Source organism: Hyperolius riggenbachi, chromosome 7 (genome assembly GCF_040937935.1).
Source record: "Hyperolius riggenbachi isolate aHypRig1 chromosome 7, aHypRig1.pri, whole genome shotgun sequence".
Classification (NCBI taxonomy): domain Eukaryota; kingdom Metazoa; phylum Chordata; class Amphibia; order Anura; family Hyperoliidae; genus Hyperolius; species Hyperolius riggenbachi.
In genome coordinates, this window is record NC_090652.1 from 33047076 (window position 1) to 33065534 (window position 18459).

General features: G+C 45.3%; 1 protein-coding gene across 1 annotated transcript in view; it reads left to right on the top strand.

Moving 5' to 3' along the window:
- Positions 1–14041, top strand: part of LOC137524242 (junctional adhesion molecule-like) — a 35779-nt gene extending 21738 nt beyond the window's left edge. Inside the window, exons 4-6 of the mRNA XM_068243871.1 lie at positions 8–346; positions 4249–4587; positions 7936–14041. Of these exons, the coding sequence (XP_068099972.1) occupies positions 8–346; positions 4249–4587; positions 7936–8084 (827 nt within the window). The 3' untranslated portion in view covers positions 8085–14041. The remainder of the gene's footprint in view (positions 1–7; positions 347–4248; positions 4588–7935) is intronic.
- The last annotated feature ends 4418 nt before the right edge of the window (positions 14042–18459 follow it).

Here is an 18459-nt window from a genome sequence, read left to right on the forward strand (position 1 = left end):
CTTCAAGCAAGTCCAAATACGACTGACGAATCACCGTACTTGACTATTACCGGTAATACAACCTACAAAGCTGAGCCCGGAGAAAATGTTACGCTTCTGTGTCTGTACGGTACAGATAACTCTATGGAGCTGCATCACTTGACCATACGTTGGACCAAGGATGGCTCCACAAAGTGGCTGTTCAATGGGACATCAAGTATTACCGCAGCTGAACGTGATGACTTGTATGATAATAAAGCAAAATTGCATCTGAGCCATGTCCAGAAGGAGGACAGCGGGACATACTCCTGTACTATCCATTACCAGGGGATAGAGAAGAGTCATGTCAGCACCCTTATTGTTGAAGGTATGTGACGTCCAAATGAACTAGACAGTAATGTTCCCACTACAGGTCCCCATTAATGGTACAATTGTTATGGAAAATGTCATACTTTGATCAGATTATTCAGATCCAAATGAACCGTATATCAAAAAAGAATGAGCCGAGCGCCTGCTCATGATAGATTAAAGGGAAGGTTCAGGCAGCGCTTAAAAAAAATAAATATCCAAATCCACTTACCTGGGGCTTCCTCCAGCCCGTGGCAGCCAGGCTGTGCCCTCGGCGCCGCTCCGCAGGCTCCCGGTGGTCTCCGGTGGCCGACCCGACCTGGCCAGGCCAGCTGCCAGGATGGGCTTCTTCTGCGCTCCACAATGCGTGTCATTGGTGCGCGTTGACCTCATCCGACGTCCTCCGGGCTGTACTGCGCTGGCGCAGAACTACTGCCAAGGGCACAGCCTGGCTGCCACGGGCTGGAGGAAGCCCCAGGTAAGTGGATATGGATATTTTTTTTTTTTAAGTGCTGCCTGAGCCTTCCCTTTAAAAAAACAATCATATAGAAGATTGATCGTTTATAGCTTATTTGTATTGGATCTGTTCTGATCTCATTGAAAATGGTACCAGTGATGTATACAATCTACTATTATTACTTTTTTTTTTTACAAAACAATTTATTATTAAAAAGTTTTATTGTTAACTTTTTCTTTCAAACATTAAAGTGAACCCGAGGTGAAAATAAACTGATGCGACAAACAATTGTATTTATCCTCCTACTCCTAAAAATGACTTTTAAGACATCCCAGGATGTTATTTTATATTTAAACATTTACAAAGTAGATTGAATGTTTTGTTGTCTCTGCTCAGTTGCAGTCTATTAAGTGTCCCTAAATGAAAATGCATGAACTATATTGACCCTTTCTCTCTCCATCTGCTCTCAGAAATATGTAGAAAATGTATTTTGCCACAAAAAACTTTTATGGTTGTAATTTGCTTATCAGTGATGTTTACTATATTCCTGACAAGTTCCTGACAAGACAGAAGCTGTCATTTCCAGCCTTAAAAATTAACTATTTCAGGCAGCAAAATAAAACAAGCAAAACACCCTGGTTATTAATATGTTTAGTACTGTACATACACATGTTTATCTCATCATGTCACATGTCACCTCGGGTACACTTTAATTTGTGATATAATTTTTCACCTTGTTTATTATTATTAGTATTTATAAAGCGCCGACATCTTCCGCCGTGCTGTACAAAGGTCACTTAACTGTTCCTTTAGAAGGTCCTGAGAAAGCCCATATTGCAGGGCGAAACGATTGTCGACCCTCCTACGCACCTCTCTTATGCTGGGAATACACAAGTTTTTTCGGCAGATAGATGGCTCAATAGATCATTTCCGACAGGTTCGATCTGATTTCAATCATTTTTCTGTTCAGTTTTCTGATCACTGCTACACAAATCAATCATGAAAACAATCGAAAATCAGATCGCACCCGTCAGAAATTATCTATCGAGCCATCTATCTGCCAAAAAAAAACTCATTGTGTATTCCCAGCATTAAAGCTACATGTGCTGATAAGTATATCGCTTTTAATTGCTGTTATGCCTTCAGGAAGATGAGATTAAAGTTTATGAGAAGTGTGCTTTGCATATGGAGCATGTTGCTCCTGGATGTTGGCTCTACTTGAACATGTTCCTTTAGAGGTGCTCACAATCTTATCCCTACCATAGTCATATGATTGTGACGTGTAGGGTATGTATTGTAGTCTATGGCCAATTTTAGGGGAAAGCCAATTAACTTATCTGTATGTTTTTGAGATATGGGAGGAAACTGGAGAGTCTGGAGGAAACAGACACAGGAAGAACATGCACATATAGTGCCCTGGCACTGTCAATATAGAAATTGTTTTTGTAATTATTCAAAATGGTCCTAATTAATAATACTTGTCTAAGATCTATTTTTCTGTTATGTAAAAGATACAATTGTTTCTTTGTAGAATTAAAAAAAAAAAAAAAAAAAAAAAACATTTTCAATTGCAAAGGATTATTTCCAATTTAAATAAAATTGATCATATTTTAAAACTGTTCATAAATGTTGCATCATTAATGAGTACTTTAACACATACAATATACAAGGAAGCATGAAGTGCTGCAAAATCTCCTGGTAGACGGCTGCGTTGCCTCTGGACTTAATGAAACACAGTGGACCAAACACCAGCAGATGACATGGCTCCCCAAGTCAACACAGATTCTGGAAACTTCACACTGGACTTCAAGCATCTTGTGTGCCTCTCCGTTCTTCCTCCAGACTCTGGGCCCTTGGTTTGAAAAATGTGATGCAGAATTTGCTCTTATTAAAAGAGAGCACTTTGGACCACTGAGCAACAGACCAATTATTTTTTTCTTTAGCCCAAGTAAGAGGCTTCTGAAGTTGTTTGTTGTTCAGGAGCGGCTTGATGAGAGAAATACGACACTTGAAGCCCATGTCCAGGATCTGTCTGTGTGGGGGCTCTCGATGCACTAACTCCAGTCTCAGTCCACTCCTTGTGAAAGTCCACAACACTTTTGTGTGGACTTTTCCTGACAATCCTTTCCAGGTTACGGTCACCCTGCTGCCTGTGCACCTTTTATTTCCACACTATTCCCTTTCACATAGCTTTCTATTAATGTGCTTCGATATGGCACTTTGGGAACATCCAACTTCTTTTGCAATTACATTTTGAGGATTTTGCTCCTCATGAAGTTTGTCAATGATGGTTTTCTGCATATCTGTCAGGTCAGCAGTCTTTCCCATGATTGTGATTCCTACTGAACCAGATCAAGAGACCATTTAAATGCTCAGGAAAAACCCTTTGCATGTGTTTTGAACAGAGGCTTAGCTATGGTTTTCAGCGCCTGGGGACAAAGACAGTTTTTGCGCCCTCCCCCGGACAAAATGGGACACACATCAGAATGTGGGTGTGGTCATGGGTGGAGACAGATGTACAAAGGCTGTTTACATAGCCACATGTGCCCCCCCCGCCGCCGCCGCCGTCGTTTATATAGCCAGATGTACTACCCTTTTTCTGCTGCTGTCTGCTAACTTTTCTGCACTCCTCTGCAGAATGAGGGAGAGAAGCAGAGGCACCTCGGGCAGCCAGCTACACCTCTGATTTTGAATTAATTTGCTGATTAGAGTCTGACACTTTGAGACTCGAATTACTGAAACAAATATACTTTTGCACGATATTCTAATTTTTTTGAACATCACTTGTAATGGCTGGATATTGTACTGGTTAATGGCTCTGCCTTTGAGATGGGTGACCAGGGTTCATATCCTGGCAAGAGTCAGCACCTATTCAGTAAGAAATCCTTGAGCAAGACTTCCCAGCACTCGAGGGTGGCCGCTTGAGCGTGCCCTCAGAGGCTGCAGCTCTTGAGCGCTTGAGTTCAACAGGAGAAAAGCGATATACAAATGTTAGGAGGATTAACTGGAAAAGCAATTCAAAGTAAACCTGTAGTGCAATAGTGGGTCTGACATCTTTCTTGCCTTGTTCAAAAATTCCATTTGTCCAAAAGATACAAAGAGAAGTTAATAATTCTAGCTTGTGTGCAAATCTCATGCGAATCGTATGCAGTTTCTAACAGGGACAATCAAATAAATGTCCTGGTTATTTAGATTGGCTCCGCCCTAAACCATGTTCAGTTTGCAATAAAACTGCATGCTAACCATTAATTATGAGCATCTCGTTTACCAAGTCTGTCGTCCTGCAATCTTGCTGATCTTTTGGCCTTGATAGATAACTATTACCAGTTCATGAAGTGAAAGGAAACCTTGCAATCTTTTTTTGTTTTTTAAGGAGGCATATTCTGTAGAGCCAATGCCTCAGGATTGTATGAAACATCTGATAATTTTCTTTTTTCCTTCTCTACATCTGGTTCCACTTCAAGAAAGCCAAAATATGCCTGAAGAACTACCATTCTTAACTATTGTTGGTAAACCAACCTACAAAGCTAAACCCGGAGAAAATGTCACGCTGCTGTGTATGTTCCAGACGGATCGCTCTATGAAACTGCATCACTTGACCATACGTTGGACCAAGGATGGCTCCACAAAGTGGCTGTTCAATGGGACGTCCAATATTACCCCTGGTGACCTTGACAACCTCTATAAAAATAAAGCAAACTTACGACTGAGCCATGTCCAGAAGGAGGACAGCGGGACATACTCCTGTACTATCCATTACCGGAGAATGGAGAAGAGTCATGTCAGCACCCTTACTGTTGAAGGTATGTAACGACCAAATGAACTAGACAGTAATGTTCTCACTGAAGGTGTCCATTAATGGTACAACTTTTATGGACTATTTTATACATCGATCAGATTAATCAGATCTAGTTTTATGAAAAAAGATTGAGTGCCTGCTCTCAATAGATTAAAAACAATGTTGTTATTGTAATACTTTTTTATATATACAGTACCCAAGCAGCTCGGGGTGACCCAAAACCTCAAGGAGAATATAGGGGACTAAAAGGGACCAAAAAGCCCTCCTACTAATAAGCAATGCTTGGTGTGATTTGCCTTCTTAAAACAGAAGGAAACTTGCAATAATTCAGCTAAAAGTAAACATTTGTGGTTACCCACAATGCAGCACTACTGAATATGCAAATTATCTGTTTATGCCCCTGAAAGCCGGGCTAGCATCCAGAACCGCTGGTGTCTTGCAAACCTGTAGCATTAAATTTTACAGAGTGTTGATGTGGCTCTGTGGCTCTGTGGCTCTTTAAAGCTATAGGCTTGCTAGACACCAGCGGTTCTGGATGTGAGCCTGGCTTTGTATATATGTGTGTGTGTATAAATATACAGTATATACAATATAAATATATATATAATAATATTACGATAAAAGCATACAAGGTCAAAATCATATCACAAATGAATGTTGGAAAGATAAAGTTAACAATAAAGCCGTGCTGATACAAATTTTATTTAATTAATAATAGATCATATGCATCAACTTTGTACAATTTTCACCTTGATCAGAACAGACCTAATCATATCGACAAAACGCCTATGAATCAACTACAGATCAACTACATGATTGTTTTTAATCTGTTGTGAGCAGGCGGTCATTCTTTTTTTCATAAAATTAGATGGCCCAGTCAAAGTCCAGATCTAAATTCAATCGAGAATCTGTGGCAAGAACTGAAAACTGCTGTTCACAAACGCTGTCCATCTCATCTGATTGAGCTGAAGCTGTTTTGCAAAGAAGAATGGGCAAGGATTTCAGTCTCTAGATGTACAAAGCTGGTAGAGACATACCCTAAGGGCCCGTTCACACTGCACGCGTTTCCAGCCGCGTTTTGGAAACGCGTGCAGGTGGCCGACACGCACGACATCAGGCATTGCATAGAGTGCAATGTCTGATGTTCACACTGCATGCGGTCCGGACCTTTGCGGTCCGGGAACGCATGCTGCACGCAGATTTTGCCAAAACGCGTGGCTGTCCCATTCACTTTTCAGTGATGGGATCAGCCACGCAACGCATACATACGTGCGTTTGTATGCGTTGCGGTCCGCACGCGTTCCGCACGCATGGCCATCCGTGTTTGTGATGTAAACGGGGCCTAAGGGCCTGTTACCACTACACGCAGATTGGATGCAGAATGGATGCAGAAAAACTGACTCCAATGAAAGCCTATGGGCCTGTTTCCCCTAAACGCGATTATTCTGATGCAAATTTTCCCACAGGCAGTCATTGGAGTCAGTTTTTCTGCATCCAATCTGCATCAAATGTGCATGTAGTGGAAACAGGCCCTAAAAGACTGGCAGCTGTAATTGCAGCAAAAGGTGGTTCTACAAAGTATTGACTCAGGGGGCTGAATAATTACGCACACCCCACTTTGCAGTTATTTATTTGTAAAAAATGTTTGGAATGATGTATGATTTTCATTCCACTTCTCACGTGTACACCACTTTGTATTGGAATTCCAATAAAATTGATTCATGTTTGTGGCAGTAATGTGACAAAATGTGAAAAAACTTCAAGGGGGCCAAATACTTTTGCAAAGCACTGTGCCTAAGAAGAGGGAAGCCTTTGGATCCCATAGAGGCTTCCCATGCTGCCCTCTGGTCCCCCATCACCGAGCATGGACCTCCCCGAAGAAAACCGACTAGGGCTTGTCAGTAGGAACATCAAGGCTGCACTCCTTTTTAAACATGGCGTGGGAGTACAGCCGTACATGTGCAGGAAGCCAGAGCTGCTCATGTACAATTGGCTCCAGGCTACATGCAGGTGGGGCCTTGCTTGCGTGGGTACAACATGCTGCACTTGTGCCAGAAGGGAAGCATGGCCCTGATGTAAAGGAGGATCCCGGTAAATGGCTACAGGAGCGAGGAGGATCTGGGATTCCGGGAAGCCTCGCAGTGTTCCCCAAACCTGTCCTCAAGGCCCACCAACACTGCATGTTTTGTGGAAATCCACAGCGGTAGTTAATCAGCTCTGTCGAGACACTAATAATTACCTCACCTGTGTATGTGTGTGGTTTTCTGCAAAACATGCACTGTTGGTGGGCCTTGAGGACAGGGTTGGGGAACTCTGCTTTATAGGATCCGGAAACTTCCCTCTTCAGTACGTGTTTCTGAATGCGAGCTTAGGTGAAGGGGTAGGTTTATGTAAATGATAGGTGGGTGTGGAGGACTATTGTAATGGATAGGTGAGGATAAAACGTTAGTGTTAGGGGCAGGTGAGGCAAACACTGGAAATCCATCGCAGGAGATTCGGGCACAGATGGCGCCACCATAGACCGTAATAGGAATTACGGCTATAGCAGCGCATACTTCGGTGCCGTCAGAAGACAGAGCTGAAGTTCCTTTTAAAACACTGTAACTCGTCCGCCAGCAATAGCTGGAATACATCATTCCCCACTATCCACGTGGGCCTGGAGGGGGAATAGTAATTAACACCACCAGGACTTGTGCAGCAGCAGGATAAGCCATACCGGCTGTGTCCTGCGCCCAAGTCTCCTGGCGGGGAAATCTCTCGTACGCAGGTGAGGAGGAAAGGTTATTGTTAGGAATAGATGAGGTGAGAAGCCTAGCATAAGAGGTAGGTGCATGGAGAGGTTAAGTGTTGGGGATAGGAAAAGAGGGGAGGATATTGTTAGGGAGGGTTTAAAACTGTATAATCAGCTTTGGCCCTTACTACACACTCAACACTGATGGCTCTACCCCCCCACCCCCCCAAGAATAAAAAAAATTAAAACTCACAAGCAGGGGCATGATTATAAATCACCGGACCCTCCAGGAAGATTTTATGAGGCCCCCAAAGTTCACACTCTCTCTCTTGCCTACTCCTGGTGACCCTCACAGCCTGGGGGCCCATCTTACAAAGTTCATAAAACAAGTGTAGCCATCAGGATCTTCGCACCCATAACACGCGTAGCCACAAAGACACCTGATCTGGAGTATAAGAGAAAGGGAAGGTCATTAGTTGCCCCCCCCCCCCCAGCACCTCTGATCCCCCGTGAAGTTGCAGGGCTGCTTCCCCCTAGTTACGCCCCTGCTCACAAGCCAATTTAGGAAGGCTTTGCATGTACAGCTGTGTAACACGTCTCGCTCCTTGTCTTTCCATGCAGACTTGAACGACATCTTCCAAAAACCAACTGCTCTGACCTCCAACACCACCCATGACAAATACAGAACCGTGAAGATGATGCTGGTGGTGGGAGCGCTGGTCACCACGTACTGCGTTTCCTTCCTCATCTTCTTGCTTGTTGCCGTCTGAACTCAACTCTGGTTTTTACAAGTCTCCCCGGCTGGATCTTCAAGATTTTGGATAACATGATCTTCAACCATCGCAATGGTGTGTGGTCACTATCAAGAGGACCACTATAGTCCTCGCATCAACAATTTCTCACTTGTTTTTCTGCTGTTTTAGGAGAGGAAACACAGCCATAATCAGCTTGCTAAAGGTTCTTAGCTCTGACAAGTTTCTCATCCGTCATAGCTGCTAACTCTGAATTCATTTCCATGATAGGGGTTGGATCATTCATGAGGTATCCCCTAAGTACATGTCTAGGGCCCCTTGAGCATCTAGGGGCCTGGCTTCTGACGCATCTGTCATTAACTAAAAAAAATCACGGGGCAAGCAGGAGAAGCATTATCAACATTTCCACTTCACAGGACCATTGTCATGAAGAACCGTGAGGCATATTCACAACATACAGCAAAGTCCCCGATATCTTGAACTCAGGCGGCCAAATGTCTCAACTAACTGACATGCATGAGGAGATAACTGGGACTGTTTTGGGGGGCTTTGCTGGTCACAAAATACTCACCAACCCTCCAGTGACATCCTGCAACTCCAAGCAGGCTCCTGGCAGCTTTCCGGCGTCCATGCACAACTCCTGGCATGTCACGTGACCAAACGTGGGTCAGGTGACACACCGGGAGCCATGCATGGAGCTGCCAGGAGCCTGATAGGAGCTGCAAGTCATCGTTGGAGGCTCTGTGAGTATTTTGTCCTGCACAAGCGGGGATGTATGTGCTTTTTCGGCAGGTTGGTCAAGCAACCGGCAAATAAATGTATCCGGCTTCAGGTGATCCCTGGCTGGAGCCGGATACTGGGGACCCTACTGGAATGGCAAAATCGCTTTGCGTAGGCCACGTACGGCAATTCTCCTGTGACTTCCGCCAGTTACCCTAGCAGTGTGAGCATTGCTTAGGTAATGCAAGTGTTTTCTAATTCTGCAATGCATGCCACCAAATTAGGGTCAAATGGTACAATTGCTGTGTGCTTACTTGTGCATGGACATTTTACTGCCTATTAGTCAATATGCCCCATAACATTTAAAATCCATATGTACACCTTCATGTAAGATCTATAGCTGTCCCAGAGTGAATGCACTGTAAATTACTTTTTTCCTAGGTCACTGCAACTTACAATTGGATTAGGATTTTGACAGCCCTGAACTGACAGGCTTTCGACTTATCCATCTCTTCATGAAGGATTTTCAAGATTTCCATTAATTTCAAAAATACTCCCCGGACAGTACAGTGATGGTTCAGTTCAACTGCCAGAAAGCTGCATGTGGTAAACTTGCTGCCCTGCAACTTTGTATACCTCCTTCAGATGCGTATCTACAAGGGTGCACCCCACAAAAAAATCAGTCTTCTCCCTATCGGTACCATGCTGGCGCCTGTTGCCATGGTGACGCACTCCACAGCCTGCCAGCAGCCCGCCCTCCCTCTCAGACCTGCAGATCAGCGTGAGACCCGAGCGGCACACAGATGCGGAAGTGACGTCACTTCCTGTATTTGAAATGCATGCTGTGTGCCACTCTGCTCTCGCGTCCCATGCTGATACAGGTCTGATTGTCTCCGGGCTGATCTCGAGGTCGGAAGGGCGGCAGACAGCGTGTGCAGAGGATGAGAAAAGAGGGACACTTTTAGCTGACGGGTGAGCTACCATTACTGGAGGCAGCACACTACATATACTGGAACACCTTTCTACCTATACTGGGGGCAGTATACTACGTATATTGGGGGCACCACTCTACCTATACTGGGGAAGTATACTACCTATACAGTGGGGCAGCATACTACCTATACTGGGGTCAGCATACAACCTATTTTGGGGGCACCTTTCTACCTATACTGGGGGCACCTTTCTCCCTATAGTTAGGGCACATTTCTACCTATACTGGAGGCATCATACTACCTATACTGTGGGCAGCATACAACCTACACTGGGGTCTGCATACTACCTATATTTTGGGCAACTTTCTACCTATATTGGGGGTACTTTTCTACCTATACTATGGGCAGCATACTATATATACTGGGAGCAGCATACTACCTATACTGGGGACAACGTTCTAGTTCTACTTATACTGGGGGCAAATTTCTAGCTATACTGGGGGCAGCATTCTACCTATACTGGGGGCATCATACTACCTATACAGTGGACCCTTACTACCTATCTCGGGCTATTATTCTTATCTTGAGGCAGCTGATTACTTAATTATGTTATGTGGATGCATGTGACTACTTGATTCTGTTATTTGGATGCATGTGTGACTACTTAATTCTTTTATCTGCATTCATGTGACTTCTTGATACTACTTAATTTATGTATCTGGGGGCATATTCATTTTTGGCATTAGTGTGGTGAGTGAGAGCTCTGTGGGGAAGGAGTGCCCTTATTTGTGTGGGGACCCTGATTGTGTGAGGGGTTGTTCAGCCTCTGAGGGTGAGGTAGGATGCTGTTATTCAGGGGGTTTCGGTGAAGGTGGGAGGGGCAAGTTCAGTTTGTGCCATGGGTGCTATTTTACCTAGACATGCCTCTGAGCTCCTTTCTAGGCAGTGCTTTTGGAAATAATAAAATAAATGGAGAATCCTGAGTTAGGCATGTGCTGGTACAAAACCGTACCGTACAAAACCGTAGTCATTTAGCGGTGCAGATTTGTCAGATTAATAATAATGCCTGTAAGTGACAGCAACATAGGAAAAAACTATAACTAATAGTGTATTGTACTCTGGGTAAAATGTACGTCTTATATGTATGTGTAGATATATATTTTTAATAAGTTTTCAATAGCAGTAGTGCTGATTGTTTTGGATAATTTGGCTTTAGTGAAATTTTGAATAATTTTTGCTTATACGATCCTGACCCTCAATTACTATTTTGCATGCAATCTCGATTTTGCTGAATTTTTGCTAGTTACCATATTTTCCGGCATATAAGACGACCCCCCAACTCTTCCAGTTAAAATATAGAGTTTGGGATCTACTCGCCGTATAAGATTACCCTTCTTCCAACGCACACCAAATAAAAATGAAAAAAATAAACAGTATATACTGGTGCTATGTATGAACAGATACTGGTGCTGTCCTGTATGTGGTACCCAGTATAAAACACTAAACAGGCGATAGACTGGTTGGATTGGTCAACTCTCCCTCTCCCTAAGCGGATTGGTCAGCTCTCTCTGTCTCCCTGTTTATCAGAGCGGTATGGAAGAATAGATCGTGATGTGCCCAAAAAACACTCCTCTTTCACCCTTCTGGCCCACCCTTGTATCCTATTTACCTCCTTCTCTGCCTCTCAGATCTCGCATATGTGCACCTGCGCCGCTTCACTACAGTCCTCAGCAGCGAGATCTGAGAGGTGGTAACAGGAGAGGGCGTATCACCCGGCATCAATGACACCCGGCGTATAAGACGACCCCCGACTTTTCAGAAGATTTTCAAGGGTTAGAAAGCAGCCTTATACGCCAGAATATACAGTACTTGAAATTACGTTCATGCAATTCACTTGATTATTTTGAACATATTTTTGCATAGATGAGTTTATGTGCAAAACGTTATGGGTATTCTTGTAACAATTTAATCTTTAACAAATGCCTTAGAAGTCAACTGGAATGAGGAAAACCATTTTCACACACTCAATGCGAAATTTCACATTCTAATAACGATTACGTTCAAAATGTATTTCACAACAGGTAAAATGTCTGAGTTGTGGCAATGCATCCGATTTCCGCATGCCGTTAACCTGATTTCCGATCGGAAGCTCGGAAATTGGAATTCTGCTGACATTTTTTGACCAGCCCTATTTCAAGGTAATTAAGCTTTAAAGTAAAACTGAAGAGTTCCTAAAATAATAATAAAAAAGGTACTTACCTATGGTGGGGGAAGTCTCTGGGTCCAATAGAGCCCTCCCGTTCCTTTCCTGGCCCCTGGTTCCAGCACTGGTTCCCCCGTTAGCATTCTCCGACTGATGGGTCTGTGACTGCTCTCTTCTGCCGCGGGAGGCTCCGGAAGTCTTCAGGAGCCCAAGTGTTCCCAAAGGTGGGCGGCTCTGTAGTGTGCATACGAGCACTTTCTCTCTCGTGCCCTCGCGCATGCGCACTACACAGCCACCCGTCTTCAGGAGCTCTTGTGCTCCAGAAAAACTTCCCAAGCCTCCTGTTGTGGGAGATTTGAATGGGTGAGACAGCACTGGAACAAAAGAAACCATAAGAGAAATGGAATGGCTCAATAGGATCCAGAGCTTTCCCTCTCCATAGGTAAGTATGTTTTTATTTCAGAAACACTTTGTTTGCTTTAAGTGAGCATCTGTGGTTTCCCATGATGCACCAATCTTGTCCTCTTTTCTTTTCCCTAAATTGGTACCTTGCCCTAATCCATCCCTGTCCATAATCCCTGTTAGGATAATGTGCAGCCACTTGAAGAAGATTATGCAATTGAACTATCATGGCTGCTACCTCTTAGAACACCTCTGTATTTTTTCAATTACTGTACTCACACAAACACATTTCTGCTGCCACTTAAAGTGATTCTGAAGTCAACTCGAGCCATTTAAACAAACCCCTGAAGGTTAAAGTACATGATCAGACATTGTTAAATTTATTTTGTTTCTCTGAAGGTCAGAAGAAAGTCCCAGTATGTCAGGAGGGGACCTTTCTTTTGTGGCCTTCTTGTTGGTCTTTTAATGTAATGGATGGCTTTCAATAACCGAAGTTCAGGAGTTACTGTTAGCCTCACATTGCCTTATTACACCTGCCCCATCTCTGGAACTGTGGAAGATATGGAGTATTCACCATAGGTAGACTCTAAATGCAGGCAGACATCGGTGTGAGACTCCACCCAACACCTTGCCAAAAACTGACCAATCAACAAGGCTGTCTAGGAACCATGCCACCTTATGGAGATGTTTGGTAGAAGCTGTGATGGACATTTAGATGAACTCTGCTTGGCCACCCATGTCCGGGTTCTGGACATGGGAAGGATGGCTGTATGTAGCACACGTGTGGAGCACGTCCGGAGAACACCATCATCAGAGGACGTTGATTTTGAAAAGAGAGTGTTGAGAGATCTCCAGCGTTTCTGGCCATGCCAAGTCCTTTCACAGTGCATAGCAGTGTGTTATAGCTAAAATATGGACTCTAAGGAATAAGTTGCTGCTGGATGCTTGTGTTATTACCTTACTGAGATACCTAAGGAACTGTACTATTATACTCTGTACAGATGGAATGTTGTTTCTAGCTGATACTATTGCAGAGTTACCTGCCGAGCTTTAAGGCTCTTGCTGCTTAGGACTTTTCTGAATTGATTTTTATTAGTGTACTATTTTGTAAAGGAGTATTTTTTTTTTGTCTCTGTGCATTTTTGGAAAGGATAAACTGTTTTCTGAAACTATAGTTCATGCTTAAATGTTTTTGCAAACGTAGCCTTCCTAACTCCTCCTACCAGTCTTGCTAATGAAATTTCAGTAGTATATTCAACAAAAATCCCTAGATATCTAAAATTCCCGGTTTAGTGTGATTTATTTTAAATGCACATGATAAATGTATCCAGTAGTTCCTTATTGCCAGTAGACTTGGAGGCGTTTCTCCAGCATAGAACTGCGTACAATTCCACACCCACCTCCTCCTACTGTTGATGGAGATTTCAGTACCATTCACACTGAGGCAATTAGCGGGCAATTCCTGCTAATCCCTGAAGCGCTAGCACTTTAGCGCAATACTCACGTAATGGCAGTGATCTTACTGCTGCGATTGCCACTGATCGCAGGCGATTCACGATTAGCGGCAATCGCAAAAAGCAGTGCATGCAGCATTTTACCGCATTGCTAGAGTGCACTGGCGTAACATTAGGGGAAACAGCCCCTGCCCCCGCAGGGGTGCCTAGGGCCCCCCTGGGCTGTTTTGGGGGGGTAGGAGGGGTCGCAGCATGACGGGAGAGCTTGGTAGCATGTCGGTGGGGAGGGGGGATGGACCCCCCCTCCCTCACCTCGGGCTCTCCCCTCTGCGCTCCCCTCCTGCCTCTATGTAAGCGTCAGCAGCGGCGGCGGCAGCTATAATTACCTCGATCCACCATGGAGGTTGCCGATGTGCAAGGGCTTCATATTAAGGAAGTAATGTGAAGCCCTTGCAGATCAGTGACCACTGGTGGTGAATGGAGGTAATTATAGCTGCCGCCGCCACTGCTAACACTTACATAGAGGCAGGAGGGGAGCGCAGAGGGGAGAGCCTCTCCCCTCATGCTGTGACCCCTCCTGCCCCCATAAAAAGGCCATGAGCAGGCCCCAGGGTGGGGGGCACTCAAATTCTTGCAGGGGGGCCCGGGGACTTCTAGTTACACCCCTGCTAGAGTGGTCACAATACAGTGCTTAAAAAGCGCTAATCGCAATCGCTCAAAAATCACTATTGTGTATAGTGATTTTACTGCGTTCATTGCGGTAAAATCACCAGAGCAATCGCCAGTGTGAATGGGCCCTAAACAATGGTGTAGCTAGAGACTAGGGGGTCCCATAGCAACATTTTTATGGAACCATCAGATCTAGGCACTCTAGAGCAATGCCTCCTGCCCGTACCCTACAGATATGAGTTGAATAGGCAATTTACATTCCCAAGCAATGTACACTAGTGTGTATAGTCCACGGGCACTGAGACAAAGTCAGAGGGTAGAGTAACAAAGTGAACACATCAAATACCACCTGGGTCCCTCCTCTCCTGGGCCCCATAGCAGTTGCTATGACTGCTATGGCTATTGCTACGCCCCTAGCCCTAAAGGTGCCCATACATCAGGAAATTGGGATCTTTTGCCTGCCAATACACCACATTTCAGCATGAAATCTATCAGAAATCGGCCTGGTGCCATCACTTTTGCCTCCTTCCTGGCTGCTGCCCCAGTATAAAAATGCCCCCTGGTGCACGGGCTTCCTAAAATCTCACCTATCCCCTGGCATGCTTTCTGGCCTTCTCTGCTGTCCCTGTCATGTCCTCCTTTACCGTGACCACGTGGCCTGTACAACGTGGCACTGGGCACATGTGTGACATCATGTACGTGCCTTAAAGGACACTTGACCTGGAGCAAAGCTACCCAATATAAGCACAGTGGTATGGTAATGCTGGATCCACATATCTCCGTGTGTGGTCCGTTCCTCTACTTGCTACCCATGGTCCCCGTAATCGCTCCTCGAAAAATGTGACTTTTGGCTAAAGGAAACAGGAAGAGGCAGGCTTGCCACAATGTTCCTTCCTGTCACCCTCCCATTCTCTCCTCTTCTCTGCCCATGAAAAGGAGTGAATGGGGTGGTAAGAAGAGGAAATAGGAGGGTGATAGGAGGCAACATTACCAAAAGCCTGCCTATTCCTGTCTATAAGTGTGACTTTAGCAAAAAGTAGAGTACGGGGACCGGGTGGAACGAGGAGAGAAACCGCCGATGCACAGAGCTGTTTGGATCCAGTATGAACAGGGATCTGGGCTTACCTTAGGTAGCTTTGACTTGGGTCAGGTATTCTTTAACAACGTGATTGCTTTAAGAATTTCAATGGTTTAATTGTATGTCTATATTTATTTCTGTACCTTTCCCATTTCAGCACTCTTCAGTTTTTTTTATATCAGTTTTTGAGTAATTTGAGTGATTGATAGTTTTGGGGATAGTAGTATTTCCTGTATTTTTTAAGGTTAAGTAGGGTTGCTATTTCTTATTTCTAATATCCTCTCTGATTATCTTGTTTTTCCTCCAATGCTCTGTTTCTATCAAATGGGTTTGCCGTAGGTTTGCTGTAACTTTTCCTGTTCCTCCTACTTGAATTGCAAACAGTGCTATTGAGACGTAATAAAACCATTAAAAGATTTCTGAACTAAGTTTATGTAATGTAGATTTTTTTTATTAAATTGAAACCTTTTTTTTTGTCATTAGTAAATTTCAATTCTATTAAATATGCATTCAAATGCTCATTACATACAGCAATGTAAGGGTACATACACATATCCAATTTTAATTGGCCAATGATTGACCAGTTTTACTACTTCCAAGTAGAGTTGGGCCGAACCTCCGATTTTAGGTTCGCGAACCGGGTTCGCGAACTTCCGCGGAAGGTTCGGTTCGCGTTAAAGTTCGCGAACCGCAATAGACTTCAATGGGAATGCGAACTTTGAAAAAAAAAATAATTATGCTGGCCACAAAAGTGATGGAAAAGATGTTTCAAGGGGTCTAACACCTGGAGGGGGGCATGGCGGAGTGGGATACACGCCAAAAGTCCCCAGGAAAAATCTGGATTTGACGCAAAGCAGCGTTTTAAGGGCAGAAATCACATTGAATGCTAAATGACAGGCCTAAAGTGCTTTAAAACATCTTGCATGTGTATACATCAATCAGGTAGTGTAATTAAGGTACTGCTTCACACTGACACAACAAACTCACCGTGTAACGCACCGCAAACAGCTGTTTGTGTAGTGACGGCCGTGCTGGACTGGTGCGCACCATGGCGAGAGTGCATGTTTTGGTGGCTTTACAGCCCATATGGTCGCCTGGCTGATGTAGCTGAATGACAGAACAGTGACTGTCCAGCTGATCAAATTTGGTCTGACCACAATGAAGCAACGACCTTATTATCTTTTGTGTGCCCCCCGAGACACTCATCTATCCGCCGGTCATTGCTTCATTGTGATACGCAAGCCCCTTCACCACGGCAAGGTAATGATCACGAAGGGGAATGGGCGCATGTACATGCCTTTTCTTTTGTTGTTGCAGCTGCCCGCAGTGCAGCCAGAAAAATTAGGCAGTCATGTACACGCACCAGAAAAATTAATACAGCGGCCGCTGCTAGCAGCGGCCTAAAAAATTCAGCAATCCGCCTGGAGTCCCGGACCCTGTTGGTGGTGGCGGAGAAGGTAGTCAAGCGGCCTGCAGGCAGACATGCTGTGTGGAGGGACTGGGAGCGACTTAGTCTTCTTGGGGCAGCCCAGGAAGCCAGTCACACGGCGTGCAGGCAGAGATGCTGTGTGTGCGGGGACTGACTTAGTCTTGGGGCGGGCAGCAGCCCTCCGGGATCCATGCCTCATTCATTTTGATAAAGGTGAGGTACTTAACACTTTTGTGACTTAGGCGACTTCTCTTCTCTGTGACAATGCCTCCAGCTGCGCTGAAGGTCCTTTCTGACAGGACGCTTGCGGCAGGGCAGGAGAGAAGTTGGATGGCAAATTGGGACAGCTCTGGCCACAGGTCAAGCCTGCGCACCCAGTAGTTCAAGGGTTCCTCATCGCTGTTCACAGCAGTGTCTACATCCACACTTAAGGCCAGGTAGTCGGCTACCTGCCGTTCCAGGCGTTGGTGGAGGGTGGATCCGGAAGGGCTACGGCGAGGCGTTGGACTAAAGAACGTCCGCATGTCCGACATCACCATGAGATCGCTGGAGCGTCCTGTCTTTGACTGCGTGGACACGGGAGGAGGATTAGTGGCAGTGGTACCTTGCTGGCGTTGTGCTGTCACATCACCCTTAAAGGCATTGTAAAGCATAGTTGACAGCTGGTTCTGCATGTGCTGCATCCTTTCCACCTTCCGGTGAGTTGGTAACAGGTCCGCCACTTTGTGCCTGTACCGAGGGTCTAGTAGTGTGGCCACCCAGTACAGCTCATTCCCCTTGAGGTTTTTTATACGGGGGTCCCTCAACAGGCAGGACAGCATAAAAGACGACATCTGCACAAAGTCGGATCCAGTACCCTCCATCTCCTCTTGCTCTTCCTCAGTGACGTCAGGTAAGTCAACCTCCTCCCCCCAGCCGTGAACAATACCACGGGAAGGTTGAGCAGCACAAGCCCCCTGCGACGCCTGCTGCGGTTGTTCTCCTGCCGCTGTCCCCTCCTCCTCCTCTTCCCCCAAAGAAACACCTTGCTCATCATCCTCTGAGTCTGACTCGTCTTCTGCACACGACTTCTCTTCTTCCTCCTCCTCCCCCCTCTGTGCTGCCGCAGGTGTTGAGGAAACAGCTGGGTCTGATGAAAATTGGTCCCATGCCTGTTCCTGCCGTAACGGTTCCTGGTCACGCTCATTCACAGCTTCATCCGCCACTCTACGCACAGCACGCTCCAAGAAGTAAGCGTAGGGAATTAAGTCGCTGATGGTGCCCTCACTGCGGCTCACCAGGTTGGTCACCTCCTCAAACGGCCGCATGAGCCTGCATGCATTTTTCATCAGTGTCCAGTTGTCGGGCCAGAACATCCCCATCTCTCCAGACTGTTTCATTCTACTGTAGTTGTAGAGGTAGTGGGTCACGGCTTTCTTCTGTTCTAGCAGGCGGGAGAACATGAGCAGGGTCGAGTTCCAGCGAGTCGGGCTATCGCAAATGAGGCGTCTCACCGGCATGTTGTTT